This window comes from Lissotriton helveticus, chromosome 10 (genome assembly GCF_964261635.1).
Source record: "Lissotriton helveticus chromosome 10, aLisHel1.1, whole genome shotgun sequence".
Classification (NCBI taxonomy): domain Eukaryota; kingdom Metazoa; phylum Chordata; class Amphibia; order Caudata; family Salamandridae; genus Lissotriton; species Lissotriton helveticus.
Window position 1 is genome coordinate 1200776719 of NC_136071.1, and position 16309 is coordinate 1200793027.

Here is a 16309-nt window from a genome sequence, read left to right on the forward strand (position 1 = left end):
TTGTTTGTTTCTCAAGTGCCTGCATTCTGGCTGAAAGGCCCTTTAGAACCTGTGGTTTGGTGTCTGGGTTGGTGGGAACTTTGGTCCATTGTGTGACCGCCGTAAGTTGTTTGGGAGTTGTGCTAGCCCGAGCGCTGTGTGTAGGATGTTCTGCAGCCCTAGGTTCCGGGACGGGATCCTTGGGGGATTTTAGCTCAATTCTAGTTGTTTTTTTAGGGAGACGTTTGCGATGGTGGAACAACCCTTGTGTTTAATGTTCTCTGTTTTTGGTTTCAAGTTCTGGTTGAAGATGAGGAATGGGTTTCCTGGACTGACTTTGTGGTCGCCCGAGACCCTGCAAGCTAGGATCTCCTTTTTTCAAGACGTTGCTTTTCAGACAGTTTTTTGAGTTTCTTGTTTGCCCTTCTGGAGCAAGTTGATATTGTTTGGGAGTCCCCAAAGAATTCTATTGACCTTTGAAAGAAGGAACACTTGTCTTTAAGCAAGGTTATGTCATGGTCTGAGAGCCACCGTAGAGTCACTCAAAGGCATCGGTGGCGTTCCTCAATGGTCGATGAGTGTATTAAGTGTATTAAAATGTTATTGCTGACATTTAACACTCCTTGGAAGCCAGACAGGAACTCTCAGATGGTGTTCTAGAAAATGTCAGCGCCCAATGAAATCCCAAATTTAGCCGTTTGTATCGGCGCAGTCCTATGTGAGTCGAGAAGGTTGGTATGTGCCGGCTCTCCTCTGCTAGCCTCAACTGGTGATATCCCTCATTGAGGTCTAACTTAGAAAACCAGTGCCATCCGTTTAGGTCAGCTATAATGTTGCCTATGGTTGATGTTATGTGCTGTTGTCTCCTGATCACCTGGTTGGGCAGACGCATGTCTATGCACAACCTTATTTTTCTAAGCTGTTTAGGCTTCTTTGCTATCACAATAGGTGAGACCCTGGGCAAAGGGGCCGGTGACCTTTTCAATGACTCCTTGTTGTTCCAGGTTGTGGAGCTCTTGCTCGACCAGTGGCCGTAAGAGAAATGGGATGGATTGATGTCATAATGCTTCTGGTTTTACCACTTTGTCAATCAATCAATCAATCAATCATAAAATGTGTATAGCGCGCTACTCACCCGTAAGGGTCTCAAGGCGCTGTGTAACTTGACTGGTGGTGTTTTCATGCATCCTAGTCTCGTGAAGAGGTGCAGGGAACAGTTTAAGTACCTCGTACAATTGGAGGGTCTTGACCGTGTGGGTGAAGGTGACTAGTCCTAGGTCTTCGGCTGTGTGGCTGTGTATGAGGATGCCAGCCTCTCAATCTACTACATGAAATGTCGCCATGATTTCTTGGTCTCCTGACTTGACTTGCACAGTCATCTTTCCTTTCAGAGGGAGCAGTGTCTGGCTTCTATTTGTGAGTATTTTCACGTAAGATGGAGTAAGTTGGGGTTGTGGCTGTAGTTGCTTGTACTGTTTGTTCCCCATTACATTTATGGAGGCACCAGTGTCAATTTGCGCTGTGATGCAGGATCCTGCAATTTCTATGGCGCATGTGGGTTGCGCCCATCTCCTACATTTCAAGTCACCGGCAAATGAGATGAGGCAACATTCATTTTCATGTTCCGTGGATGAATCTTCTAGGTGATATCTCTGTTGCAGATGCTTTTTGGTGTGTTTGAGCTGTGTGGGTCTCCGAGGGATAGTTGCCTTACTGACTTTGATGGTGGTCTCCTTCCATGGGTTCCTATGTTTCTCAGCCCAAGCCTGCATGCAATGGCAATGTTGTTTAGGGTCCCGCACTTTGAGCATGTCCGCCCTTGTGCAGGACATTGTTCTGGGGGGTGTTCTTCTCTGCCACAGTACCCACACTGTGACCCAGGTGTGGTCTTCAAGGGTATTCTTTCTCTGCTTCCTCTTCCAAAGGCCATCGGCTCATTCTGTCTTTATGGTGGTGGATTTTTCCAGTTGTTGGGTGATGGCAATGTCCATCTCTGTTGCTCTAGCATCCGACAGGTCATGTGATTCTGCCGTGATGAACATGTCTTCCAGCGGGAACTCAGGCTGGCCAAGGAGGAGGGTACTGAGGCTCTTATTACGGCATCCTTATATGACTTGTGCCCTTACTTCTTTGTTCTGATCGTTGGCCATGCACGTGCTAGGTAGTTCTCTCAGGAGTGTGTGGAATGCATCCATTGATTCTCCTTCCCTCTGACGTGCTTGTCAGAGTTTGAATCTCTCGTAGTCTGGATTCAACTGTGGTTTGAAATGTGCATTCAGGGCCCTGATCGGAGCATCGTAGTAGTTTGCAGCTCCGGTCTTTGGTAGGTGTGCAAGGAGATTGCACATCTCTTCTCCTGCAAAGTGTAGCAATAGGGACCTTTTGATGGTGTTGTCTCTCATGTCACAGTGAAATAGTTGTCTAGTCGGCCAATCCATATCTTCCACCTCGGGGCGGGGTCTTCAAGTTCCCTGAATGGCAGTAGCGCGTTGATTTGGGTGTGCTGCATGGCTGGTTGTATGTGTTGGTGACCAGCTTGCTGCGCCGGCTGTGGAGGTTGTTACTGTAAGCCTGCTTGTGTGTCGACGTCCGTCATGGTTGTAGTTGTCTTCCTTTCTTTCTCATTTCTGTGCTCTCTGTGCTGTGCTTATATCTGCTTTGTCTTTTACAAATCCTTTTTTTTCTTATCCCCCTACTTATGCTGGCTCTGTGAGCCTTTTGCAGCGTTGCCCTGTCATGGCGGCTCAAATGGAGGCTTCCTGCGGTGTTGGGAGGCCTGCAGGGATCACACCCGGCTGCGTGGTTGGGCCACAGCACCTTGAAGCGTCTTCAGCTGCTGCCCGCGTCGTCCTGGAGCTTCCTCATGTCACAGCGGTCGAGATGGGTGTGGCGGTAGGTTCTTCCAGCAAGATGAGGGACAGATACTGAGCTCCAAGGTGCAGGCGAGTGCTCGCAGGCGGGGAACAACCATCGCAATGCATGCGTCACAACGCACGCGACGTTACAACGCATGCATTCACTACGCACCCCATTACATCGGAGGCGCCATTAGATCGTGGGTGCTTACAACGGACACAGGAGACAACGCTGGAACCACGAGAGACAGGTAAGGACGACAGATGTAGCCGAGGTGTTTTAGGCTTTTAGGTAGTTGATGGGGACTGTATTGGAGAAGGGGGGGTATGGGCTTTAGGGATTAGGGTTAATAGTAGTAGTTGGTTGTGTTTTAGGGGGTTGGGCTTTTAGGGCTTAGGGTCGGATATGGTCATGTTTTAGCTTTTAGGGTTAGGGCTTTTAGGGTTTAGGGTTAAGGGTAGGATCTGGTACTGTTTTAGGCATTAGGATTAGGGCTTAGGGTTAAGGGGCGTATGTGGTAGTGTTTTAAGGTTTAGAGTCAGGGCTTAGGGTTAAGGGTCGTTAATGATACACTTTTAGGCTTTAGGGGGGTCGTAGTGTGTAGTTTAGGCCTTAGGATCAGGGGGAATGCCCACTGGGGTATAAAATGTGTTTGTATGCGGTGTGAAGGTGTTTTACATGCTTTGCAATTGGGATGCGATGTGATTGGGTGCGTTGAAATTACTTGTGATGTGAAGGGACATGCGATCTGAAAAATGCGATATGAAGGCATGCTGTGTTACAGTTTGCGATGTGCCATCATACATCCTCGCGAGCATCTCCGATCCAGAGGGCAGGATTTGCTGATCGACTGCCGAGTTCCTTGGGATGACATAGCTTTGACAATTCTATTGCTCACAATCTCCCGTCTTGATGATAATCTCACACTCATGAGATCGAAGTGCCGTCGACCCTTCCAACCAAAACTCCATTCCTTCATTTAATTTATTTAGGAGTTTTGATACTGTTTCTGTTATTTTTCAATGCGATGTAACTTATTATTGCTACCAGCACTTCCTCACTTCACGTACTGTCACTTCAAATGTGAGCACTAGAACTATTACAAAAGTACTTGATATCCAATTTATTCCGATAATAAATGTGTTGTCTTTTCGCATAACCCTGTGTCCTTTAAATAATTATCTACTAAGTCCAATTGGGACTACTGATTCAGATTAATACTGCCTCTAATTCACTAGTAGCCTGGCTACCAGAGTACCTTTTTGGCTTCCGTCAGACCTTTGTTTTACACAAACACTCCATGCCACTGGAGTCAAGCTATCCTGGCTGATGAGGGCTGAAAGCCCGAAACCAGTCCTAGGATGCTTGTTTCCAGTCCAGGGAGGACCTAGCCTGGCAGTTCAGGCTGGACTGTTCCCATTGGGTGCAGGGTCAAGACTGATTTGCGTATGGCTGGGTCCAAACTGGAAAGGCATGGTGAGCAAAAAAACAATGGATTTAGGCCCAGATCTCTGTACTGGGGTGAATGTATGACATTGTTCTGCATTCTGTCCATTAATTGTTCTTTTTGCAACCTCAAGAAGTCTCACCTGTTGCCAACCCAGGACTTGGTGTTCATTGGGTGTCATCTGGACATGATCCGGGGAATGGTGTTCTTGACTCTGGACTGACGGAACACGTTGTGGTGGGATCTGGGTTCTCTCCTGGGTCTGGATTCTGCCCCGGTCCATCAATGGTTGAGGGTTCATGGGTTGATGTCTGCTACTATCAATGTGCTGCCATGTGTTTGCCTCCACTTGTACCCCTTGGTGAATCATCTCCTGGCCCATTAAGATCCCTGCTTGGGGAACTAAGACGTTCTGGAGGTGGTGTCCCCACGGCTGACCTGGGCTGGTTGGTGGTGGAGGACCACCTCTCTAGGGGTCTCCCCTTCCTGGTCCCCCTATTCCAGGTAGTCACGACGGAAGCCAGTCACCTCGGCTGGGGGGCGACCCTGGGTTCATCGTCTGTTCAGGGTCGGTGGGGTTAGCTTCAGGCGAGGTGCTTTTCCAACTATCGGGAACTGAAGGCAGTCCTCATGGCATGCTGGGAATTTGTATTGTCTCTCCAGGGTCAGCATGTGTTGGTTCAGATGAGCAATCAGGTTGCACAGGGGTACATCAATCATGAGGGGGGGGGTGCCGGGTTCGCTCCCTCGAGCTGCTGACCCAGGAGCTGATGTCCTGGCGGAGTCTGCGGTCCTGTCCTTCAGGACAGTGTATCTCCCGGCGATGGAGAATGTTGTGGTGGATCACCTGAGCCAGGTGCTTCCTCCTCTGTCTGCCCTATCCCTGAGGTTCTTGGTGTTCAGGCTTCTGGTGGTTCGGTTTGGCTATCTGCAGATCGACTTGTTCGGGGACCAGTTCAATGATCTCCTGCCCTGTTTCTGCACTCTCCATCCGTGCCCGAGTGCTTGGCGGGTGGATGCTTTTTCGTTTCCTTGGTCGGTCGTTTCCCTTGATCCCGCAGATCCTGTACAACGTCTGCCTGGAGACGGCATTTGTCCTGTTGGTGGTTACCAGTTGGGTTTGCCACCCTTGGTTTTCTCTCCTGAGCGAGCTGGCTGTACAGGAGTGCTGGCCTGTTCTGGATGTGCCTTACCCTTTTGGTAGGCCACGCTCCCTTTGGGAATGTTGCCCTTGCTCCATCTGCAGGCTTGGCTCTTGAGAGGGTGACCTTGCTGGCTCAGGGTTATTCTGTGGGGGTGCTGCAGGGTTCCCACAGGTCTTTTACTCTGCTGTCTTAATCCTGACATTGGTCTTTCTTCTCTCGTTGGTGCGGGTTGAACGGGGTCGACCCTGTCTCGGTGGATCTCTTGCGGGTCCTTGACTTTGGTTCTGATGCCTCTGTCCCTGCTGGATGTTCGGCGAGCGGTCCTGGTGTATCTGGACTGCATGGCCGTCTTTTGTTTGGCAAGGTCCAATCTCGTCACAAGCCTTCCTTCTCCACGTTGAATCGATTAATTGAGCTGGCTATCTTACTGGCCTATGAGCCCCAGTGGTCTGAGCTCCCAGTCCCGGCCGGGGTTCAGGGTCATTCCACCCGGGCCTCTCTGTTTCTTGTGCCTTTTTTAAGGGGGTTTCTACGTAAGATATTTGCAGGAATGCGACCTGGGCCTCCTGGCACAAAGAGAGAAAGGGTGTAATGGAACCACTCCTGGTCCCTTTAGGGTATGTATTTAATCAACAAAAAAGTAATTTCGACTTACTATATTGAACAAGGCAAAAGGAATAACATTTGTTTTTTTTAAATAACCCTCACTCACCCACTTGGTTGCTGACAAGCTTCATCATGGGCTTCCCACCCTGTGGCCGAATGCCTCCCAGGTGTGCTACGGCACCTGATTACAGGGGAGCGTGTTTTGTTTTGAAGTGCAAGGTGAGTGAACCAGTGAGTGATAACATTGCCTTTACTAATCCTAGAAATGTAATACTGGAATAGTAAGGCAAGATTAAAAGGGAAACGGATGCTTCTCGAGTTAGATTGACCAATGGCATCCACAAATGATAGAAGTGATGGTGGTTGGTCTACATGTTTCAGCCTCAACTTGCCAATTCGTACGGCTTTCTTCAGGACCAGTATTGCCTCAGTGGTGTGCACACGCTAAGATGCACCCTTCCCTATGGCAGTTGTTACCACAAACATATGGTTAAACACTCAGCGTTGTCTGAAAGAAAATGTATTCAAATTCAGGAAGAGAAAACAGAAATGCTCAAATTAACCCATATTCAACCTATACTAATCCACCATTACTCCTATTAGGTTCCAGAGTAGTGTGCTGCTTGCCGAAAAGCACTTTGACGCCTTATCAGGGGTAGGAAGTGCTATATAAATACAATTACAATATTTATGTGAAGAAATGCAAGAGAGACAAGAAGATGAAAGATTTTGAGCTTCTGTGTGTTCAAATTTATAACTTTGTTAAGGTTTAGATTTATACAAAGGGTCTCTTAAACGGGATCCAGGTGGCACTACAGGACAAAAAAGAGAGCAGCGTAAGCCATGCCACTTGAGTGAGGATTGGACTTTCACCCTTTAAAAAGTCCCAGCAGGCTACTAGTGCAAACTGTCCCAGGGTGTCTCTGCCAATACCAGAATGTGTTCTACCTGAAAAAGTCATGTTCAGTTACTTGCAAAATACTCTGGCAGCTTCTCATATATCCATGGATTCCTCCAACTCCTTTTCTACTCCTTCCACCACTGCTTGTCCATCACCTTTTAAGAAACAATGCAGTTCCCCAGTACTGTTCCTGAAGCCTCATCCCCTGGGCCTATAAGACTTGTAATACTTTAAATTCTGCAGGGAGGGACCCCTCAAGATCCAACATCAACCCCATGCCACTGCAAGCTGTTAGTAAACTCTCTCCCATGCCAATCTCTTGTATGGCACATGGCACTGTGAGCTGTTTAGTGAGCCCCGTCTCTCGTCCCATGTGCCTGCATGTTTTATACCACCTTAGGAGGATTAATGAGCCCTTTCACATGCCACTGTAAGCTATATAGTGAGTACCCTCTAATGCCATGTGTCTGTGTGGCACATGCCACTGTAAGCTATATAGTGAGTACCCTCTAATGCCATGTGTCTGTGTGGCACATGCCACTGTAAGCTATATAGTGAGTACCCTCTAATGCCATGTGTCTGTATGGCACATGCCACTGTACGCTGTGCAGTGAGCTCTCTCCCATGCCATTCTCTTGTATGGCACATGGCACTGTGAGCTGTTTAGTGAGCCCTGTCTCTCGTCCCATGTGCCTTTATGTTTTATACCAACTTAAGATTAATGAGCCCTTTCACATGCCACTGTAAGCTATATAGTGAGTACCCTCTAATGCCATGTGTCTGTGTGGCACATGCCACTGTAAGCTATATAGTGAGTACCCTCTAATGCCATGTGTCTGTATGGCACATGCCACTGTACGCTGTGCAGTGAGCTCTCTCCCATGCCATTCTCTTGTATGGCACATGGCACTGTGAGCTGTTTAGTGAGCCCTGTCTCTCGTCCCATGTGCCTTTATGTTTTATACCAACTTAAGATTAATGAGCCCTTTCACATGCCACTGTAAGCTATATAGTGAGTACCCTCTAATGCCATGTGTCTGTGTGGCACATGCCACTGTAAGCTATATAGTGAGTACCCTCTAATGCTATGTGTCTGTATGGCACATGCCACTGTAAGCTATATAGTGAGTACCCTCTAATGCTATGTGTCTGTATGGCACATGCCACTGTAAGCTATATAGTGAGTACCCTCTAATGCCATGTGTCTGTATGGCACATGCCACTGTAAGCTATATAGTGAGTACCCTCTAATGCCATGTGTCTGTATGGCACATGCCACTGTAAGCTATATAGTGAGTACCCTCTAATGCCATGTGTCTGTATGGCACATGCCACTGTAAGCTATATAGTGAGTACCCTCTAATGCCATGTGTCTGTATGGCACATGCCACTGTAAGCTATATAGTGAGTACCCTCTAATGCCATGTGTCTGTATGGCACATGCCACTGTACGCTGTGCAGTGAGCTCTCTCCCATGCCATTCTCTTGTATGGCACATGGCACTGTGAGCTGTGTAGTGAGTCCCCTCTCTTGTGCCATGCACCTGCATGGCTTATGAGACTGTAAACTTTGTATAGATCTCTCTGTGTACTAAGCTTTGTAGTGAGCCCTCTCTCATGCCATGTGCCTGTATAGTATTTGCCATTCTAAGCTGTGCAGTGGGCCCCCTCTCTTGCTCCTGTGCCTGTGTGGCATATGTTACCAAGCAATGTATGTGTTTGGGAGCTTGTCTGTCCTTAATGTCCACAGGAGGCAGGACCTCTGGTTCTCACCTGATTATACGTGGTTCCAGAGTGATGGGGTAGACACTCAGTAGAGGTGCTTCTGTTGTGAAGTGGGTCAGGGCACCTTGCTCCATCACAGAGTACTCCTGCCTCACAGGGACTGTGCAAAGAACATCCCAGTCCTCAGGATTTCGATTCTGAACCTGCTTAGCAGCATAAAACCCGTCTGTGAGCACCGTGCGGCCTCCAACTCCATTGTGCTTCTGGCAGTGGAAGATAATAACACTGAGGAGGACAAAACAGAATTAAGAGCCAATTGAAACACACTCTTGAATCTACAAACACAGTTACAAATAGTGTCAGAGTCAATCAAGATACACTCCTGGGTCTACAAACACACGGGGCTCTCACAATGGTAACTTAAGCTTGTGAGTAATTTTTATGTGTACGTTTACTACACTCTTGACTGTTCACCATTTCTGGGTATAAAGTTACTCAAAAGTGTAAACTTTATGTCTACACCTCCTGAAATGGGGGTTGAGCCAAATGTACGAGTGTAAGCAAGGACAACCCCAAAAGATCAGTAGTAATAACCATACGATGTCAGCCACTGATACTGCAACACCCTCCAACAGAAAATAATGGAGGTAGGGACTTAAAACCGAACCCCATAGAAAACAATAGAATTTAAAAAAAAATGACTTTTACACATAGAAGAATAAAGACATGTTATACTAAGCTACATGTGTGGCGTAGTCATTGGAGAGTACCCATGCTGGGGAGGGCGCTACAAGGCGACAAGATAGGGGAAGAAACCCGAAGATCGATGGTGCTCTTCCAGAGAGTTTGCTGTGGTCCAGAAAACTGCTCGTGCATGCTACGTGTGCCTCCGTCAAAGTGCGGGATCAACATTTGCCATATGTGGAGTCAAAGCGCAGCTCCAGTTCTGTGTAAAGCATTGGAAGTTAATGAAAGCTTCACTGAGAAGTCTACACATCAGTGGCCGAGGACTTGCTGGGAAGGCCGCAAAGAGAGGGGACGGTGCTAATATGCAACCTAAAGTCATACAATATAGGGAGTGATAAAGTGCAAGCAGAAGCACTGCGAGGCAGAGACCAACCAGGTGTCAGGCAGTACAAAGCGAAGCTTACAGGAAACAAAATTAAAATACAAGAAAGGGCATTTGCTTACCAGAAATGAGCAAAGAAAGTAATTGTGATGCAGCGCTGGGGGAAGGAACCCCGGAAGCAATACATGGGGTTGTGCTTGTGGAGATGTTCATACTCGAAGCGGCACACCACCACAGCTGCCCGGTGATGATCCAGAACAACTCCCAAGGTCTCCTGAAAGCAAAGGGCTCCTATGGAAACCAAGAGGGAGGTCAAGGTTCCACAGGCTGTCCAAGATGGCCCAGAGGCCAGCGCAGCACAGGGCCTAAGAGATGGTATGGATGATGCAGGCTCTAGCGGACAGCAGATGGTGTTGGAAAGATCACCACCCTCAGCATCAGCCAATCTTGTAAATAGTTACAATGCTGCTGCCTTCTTGAAACCACTACCGCCTCTCGATACCCCCAAAAATCTGAATATTGGCCACAAGTGGATGCCTGGATATAGACATTTAAAGATTATATTGATGTGATGGAAGAAGCAGATAACAAGAAGATTGTCAACTACCTAAAGATTCTTGCTGGAGCAAGTGTAAAAGAAGACATATAGAAAAGGCAGCGAGCTGACGAAATTGCATACAATCAAATCAAAGCAGCCTTGAATCTCATGTTCAATCCAATGCCAAATGTAGATTACAAAAGGTACATATTTAGTCAAGAACAACAGAAAGCCAGGGAGACCATAGAACAATTTGTTGAGAGACTGGACTTGCTCACTGTAAGTTCAATTAATGTAATGATGAGGAAGCTATATGACTCAAAGAGATTGACGGATGCTTGTCAGATTCTTTCAGGCAACTAATCCTAAGAGAAACTCTTAGTCTGGAGTGAGTCTCGTAGCTGCCAGAGCTGAAGGGCGTGCTGATTGACAAGCTACTGACATTTAGGCCGGAAGTGCCCAGAGTGAGTCAGTCATGAATGTGAAAAGTAAACCAAAGCACAAAGCCAAGGGTCGCAGACTGAGTTTGCCACCAAAAAAGGTGTAGATTTTCATTTCCACACAAGGTAAATGTCTCGCCATTGGGCAAATCTGCAAAGGCTGTGGAAAGGAGAACGATTTTGTAATGGTTTGCAAGGCAAATGAAAAAAGTGAGTGAGTCACGGTGCGCAGATAAAATGGCCACCTGAACGTTCCAGAAGCGACGTTCGACGCTCGCCCATTAGGCCAAGCGACCACATCATCTGAGGCAAATCGACAACAGATGAAGTTGATCTCAACATCTAAATCTTCTTCAAACAAATCTTCTGTATCAATGTCAAGTGAAAGTGAAGAAGATGGTTATGCCATTTTGATGCTTAACTCAGAGAAAAGTGCGCATATTGGACTGGCCGCACGTGAGGAAAAATACTTATCCAAGAGAAGTCGGCATGACAAATCACTAAAGCCATTCAAATATTGAAAATCACACTAAAAGTCAATGGTTGTTCAATACCTTTCACCATCGATAGTGGTGCATCAATAAATATAATGCCTGAGGAGAAATATAATGAACTGTCTCTATTATTCCAACTTACGTCATCGAAAACTAAAGTATATACGTGGGCTACATTGATGCCACTAAAATGTCACGGTTCATTTTTAGCAACAATCAAGGATTAAAAACAAACATACAAGCACCCATGAATTCAAAGCTTCTAGAAAATCAAACAAGCTATCAAAAACACTACTGAAGTGACATATTTTCATCCAAAGCTTCATATTGAGGTTGTTGTTGACGCTAGCCCTGTTGGGTTAGGTGTCATCCTTGCACAGCACAGCCGACAACCAAATGCTCAAAGATGTACCGTGACACACGCAAGTCGAAGTTTGTCCAAACTGAACGAGCTTGTTCACAACCTGAGAAAGAAAGCTTAGCAGTGGTGACCGCTTGTGGACATTTCCACATATTATTGTGTGGGAAGTCTTTCACGCTTGTGACAGATCATCAAGCATTGTTGATTATCTTTGGCAATCCAAAGACGAAAATCCCTCCTTGCATTGACATTTGGGGTCTGCGATTGCAAGAATACATCTACATCACTGTGCATCATCCAGGGAAGATCAGAACTATGCTGACTACTTCTCACAAGAGGTCTACAGTACCTAGGCACCAATTCTAAGATGACTGAAACATACATAAATCAAAATGTGAAATACTGCACCCCAGCTGCTATTGCGTTGGAAAATATTGTCATCACCACAAATCAAGACAGTGACATGCTAAAACTGAAGGACATTATTACCAGTGACAGTGAATACCAGAAGTTTAATAATGTCAAAGACGAACTGTCAATTACTCAGAAAGGTATTATTCTAAGAGGTTTGACAATTGTCATTCCAGAGAGTCTGTGACAACAGACAATTGAAATGGCACATGAATGAAATTGTGGAATTGTTGCCACCAAACAAGCTCTCCAAGACTGAGTCTGCTTTCCACATCTCGATGAGAGAATTGAAAGAGAATTAAAGGCCTGTCATCTATGCAACTGCTTGTTATCGTAAACCACTCAACACACCTTACACATGTCAGAGTTGCAAACACATGCATGGGAAAGAATTGCCGTCGACTTCTTCAGTCCTCTTGACAATGGACATCACCCGATGGTGATCGTTGATGAATACTCCTGTTTTCCATTGACAGAAGATCTCTCATCAATCACTCAAGAATGAGCCATTGAGAGATTAGACAATATCGCCGTAACATGGGGTGTTAATGAGATCTTAAAGTCTTACAATGGCCCACCTTTCAACAGTCGAGAATTCAGAGACTTTCTCAGTCACCTTAATGTGAAGCATCAGATGTGCTCACCTCATTGGCCACAGCCACTGGCCTTGTCGAATGTTTCATGAGTAATTTTAAGACAGCTGTCCAGTGTGCTATACTAGAAGAAAAGCTGGAACTTAAGACTCTCTTCAATTCAAGTCTTTGGGCTTACTGTTCAACACCTCACCCAACCACTGGTGAAAGTCCAGCAACCTTGATGTTAAGGAGACCAATGATGACCAACTTACCTCAACAGACCAACAGAAGTTCATACAGTGAGGAAGAAACCTGTGTGAAAGACTTGGATAGTAAAAGCAAAATGAAGACCTAGGCAGAAAAGCGTCAGCATGCAAAAGACGTTACGTTCACAGGAGGAGATTGAGTGCTTCTTCGTCAGCATAAAAAGCGAAAGTCTAATGCTGCTTTCGATGCTAAACTATTTCATGTTGTGACCAGCAAAGAACACATGGACCCATTACACAAGATTCCTAATATTTCTGACATGTCGCTTATCGCTCGTCAGGCACTGATGTCAATGTAGAGACTGGGTCTGAAAGGACAAGTGAAGAACCCCTGACTGCTGCTGTGTCTACATCACGAAGGCCAGTCATGGGCACTTCTGTTGCCCGTCCCCAGTTTCCGAAGAGAAAATCAGGACGTGTGATGAAAGCACCACAAAGTCTAATTGAAGAGCTATAATTGTGTATATATTTTCAAAAAACGTATAATGTAGTATTTAACAGAGGATAAGATGTAGTTTGTGTGTGTATGTAATGATGGAAACCTTTGTGGATAATGATGGATTTACTAGAAATGTGATGTAAGCATTAGAGCTTGGTGAAGTGAATGCAGGTTTAGAATGTTAGGTTTGCGGTTACATTCAGAAGAATAAAGACGTGTTATACTCAGCTGTGTGAGTGGCATTGTCATTGGCGCGCACCCAGGACGGGGAGCACTCTACAATATTGACATCATTTTGAAATCGTAATTAATGTAAATATACTAAGTTAAATTAAAAAAATATTTTACTAAAGTTTAATTATAAGACACACATTAACCACAAAAAGTGATATTTAGAATGTTTAATAATTGTGAATGGTAATCTTTAAATAATTTTACAGCACTTTATTGGAGCACAACCCAGAAATAGATGGAAACATTTTTTGCAGACAGGATAGTGTGTAGTAAGATTGCCATTTACAATCAAAAGCCATACATTTAAAGTTTGCTTCTCTAATGGCTTTGTCTGCCCACTCCTTGTAGGCCTTTCATGTATGCACTTCCATTTTACATCCTGTTGCAGTCTGGATCTTTTGCAAGGCTAGCAGGACTATCTTTACATAGAGTATTTGCTAAATAATTAGGTACCATTTCCCTTTCCCTCACCCATTGCACTAGAATTACTAATCGATGCGCTGACCTACCTAAATGCATGAACGTTGTAAAATGCGCTGCTCATACTGGGTGCAAGAGCTTCACATTCAGAGAGAATGCTTTAGCTGACCAATTTGCTGAAAAAGGCAGCTTAAAAAATAATTAAGGAAACACACACCTACTTCCTGTACAACAGGCATTGGATTTGGAACCCCTCACATGACAAGTCTTAGATAGGAACAGCAGGGTTGTACTAGAGGGAGTTGCAGGAAACAGCAATACCTGATAAAAATGAGCAGTAGGTAGCCAGGGGCTGCACGCAGACTGCACATGACCTCATATGCCGAGAAGCACCCACAGGGAGGCCTGCCATGCCTCTGAACCAAGTCAACATAGCTTTGCCCCAATAACACTTACCAACACACACAGCAAGGGACAACATGACAGTGGAACTTCTGAATAACTGGTTTATCCCCAACCTTACTGAAACTGTGACTATTTATTTAAACTGATGCATCATCTGCCAATTATACTCACCCAAGCCTACACTCAAAGGTTGTGTCATTGGCTATCACAAGACCAAAGGGTCTTCCAGGGCGTAACACACCAAAATGATCAATTGATATGCTAAATATCAATACCTGATTGCAGTAGTCTGCCATTCCTCTAGGTGAATCAAAGCAGGTCCTTGGGGGTACTACAATGCCAAGGCAGCTGCAATGCTCCTCGTCAGAGAAGTAATACAAATGTGGGGGGTATCAGACATCGTCTGGTCAAACAATGCAAATCACTTCAACTCTATCTTCGGTCACATCTGCCGCTTTTTAGGAATAACACATACACTGGCCTCGGTGTATCACCCCCAAAGCAACAGCATTGTTGAGAGACTCAACGGCCTGCTAAAAATAAAATAAGCAAAATGTGTGCCAGCCTTAATAAGAAATGGCCCCACTGTCTGACCCTAGCATTGTTTGCACTGAGGAACACACCCAGCAGTGATCACCATCTCACATCACACCAGATTGCAACTGGTAGACTGATGGAGATACCCCCCCAAAGATCTGGACAAAATTAAGTGTTGAGGCTAGATCTCAAGTGCTGGGGGTAAACTATGTGTATATCTCTTAGAACTAACCAAAACCACTAATTTCCTATCCAGACAGGTCAGCCATCAGATCTCCAAGCGCACCACTGTCAAGCTACCATATCAAGCACCTCAACTTGGACAAGAAGTCTACATCCAACATTTTGTAAGGAAATTGAAGCAAGCCAAGTTTGAAGGACCATACCGAGTGATGTTTGTGACACCTACTGGCCTCAAGGTGGAGGGGAGAGATGCATGGGTCCGCCTCTCTGATCTGTGTCTGACACCATCGAAAACTAAGAAACCTCCAATCACCAGAGGACTACATACATCTCCCCTGGATTCATCCCAAGGCCTGAAATCTTAAATAAGTTATGTATTGTTGTACATTTGTATATCCTCTGTTTGCTATGTGTGTTGCAGCATCCATTTGCCACCAGAGAACTGCAAGGCAAAATGGAGTCTACCCCAAAGCTATCACGGCACTTGTGTAGGGACCTCTCTCACATGATTTACAATTACACTGAACTCAATATAAGCATTTCACACGCACTACACAACACCCTCTTATATAACACCTGGTATCAGCATATGATTGCTGTGGGCTCCAAGACATCAGCCAGGTCATTTTACGTCTGTTCACTGATACTGCATGCAGTAATGTTTTTGTGTGGTTTCCTACAAGTGGGGGTTTCCTGCTGTAAAAAGTCAGTCCTCAAATTGGGTAGAATGCACGTAACTAGGAAAATAGTAACAGTCAAAAATGAAGAGCAGCAAGCCCCCAGTAAGGTGACTGTCATGAAGTATGAGTTAGATAATGTAGTTAACAATTCAACTAGAAGGGGGGAATGTTATTATTGATAAAATGAATGTCCATTTTTATAATGATAAATTCAAATTCAAGAACGAAATCGCATCCCTATTATCAAATTCACCCTTCATGAACTCTCCATCAACCCGACTCAGAAATACGTGGTCAGGCAGGCTCTGAGAACTACGCTTGAGGTTTCTGATTGACAGGTCGGAGGTGAGGTGGCACATAGCCAGCAAACAAATGCATGAACAGGAAACTCAGGTCAATCCCCCAGATAAGTGCATAGACACAACAATTGCCCAGGAAAATTGGCCCCAATGAACCACACATGGCCGGAGGGTTATGCACATTCCCAAAAACACCATAAAGTCAGATGCGACAAGGAGTTAGGAATGCACAGCCAATCAGGACACGGCACACACAGTGATGCCCCGCCTCTCATATCAGACATCTGGACACGTTAGCCT

General features: G+C 45.6%; 1 protein-coding gene across 2 annotated transcripts in view; it reads right to left on the reverse strand.

Annotated features, from left to right (window-relative positions):
• LOC144785686 (trimethyllysine dioxygenase, mitochondrial-like) overlaps positions 1–16309 on the reverse strand; it is a 449852-nt gene that overhangs the window by 18302 nt on the left and 415241 nt on the right. For both annotated transcript variants that reach the window (XM_078664478.1, XM_078664479.1), the window contains exon 6: positions 8707–8943. In XM_078664478.1, coding sequence (XP_078520604.1) covers positions 8707–8943 — 237 coding nt within the window. The remainder of the gene's footprint in view (positions 1–8706; positions 8944–16309) is intronic.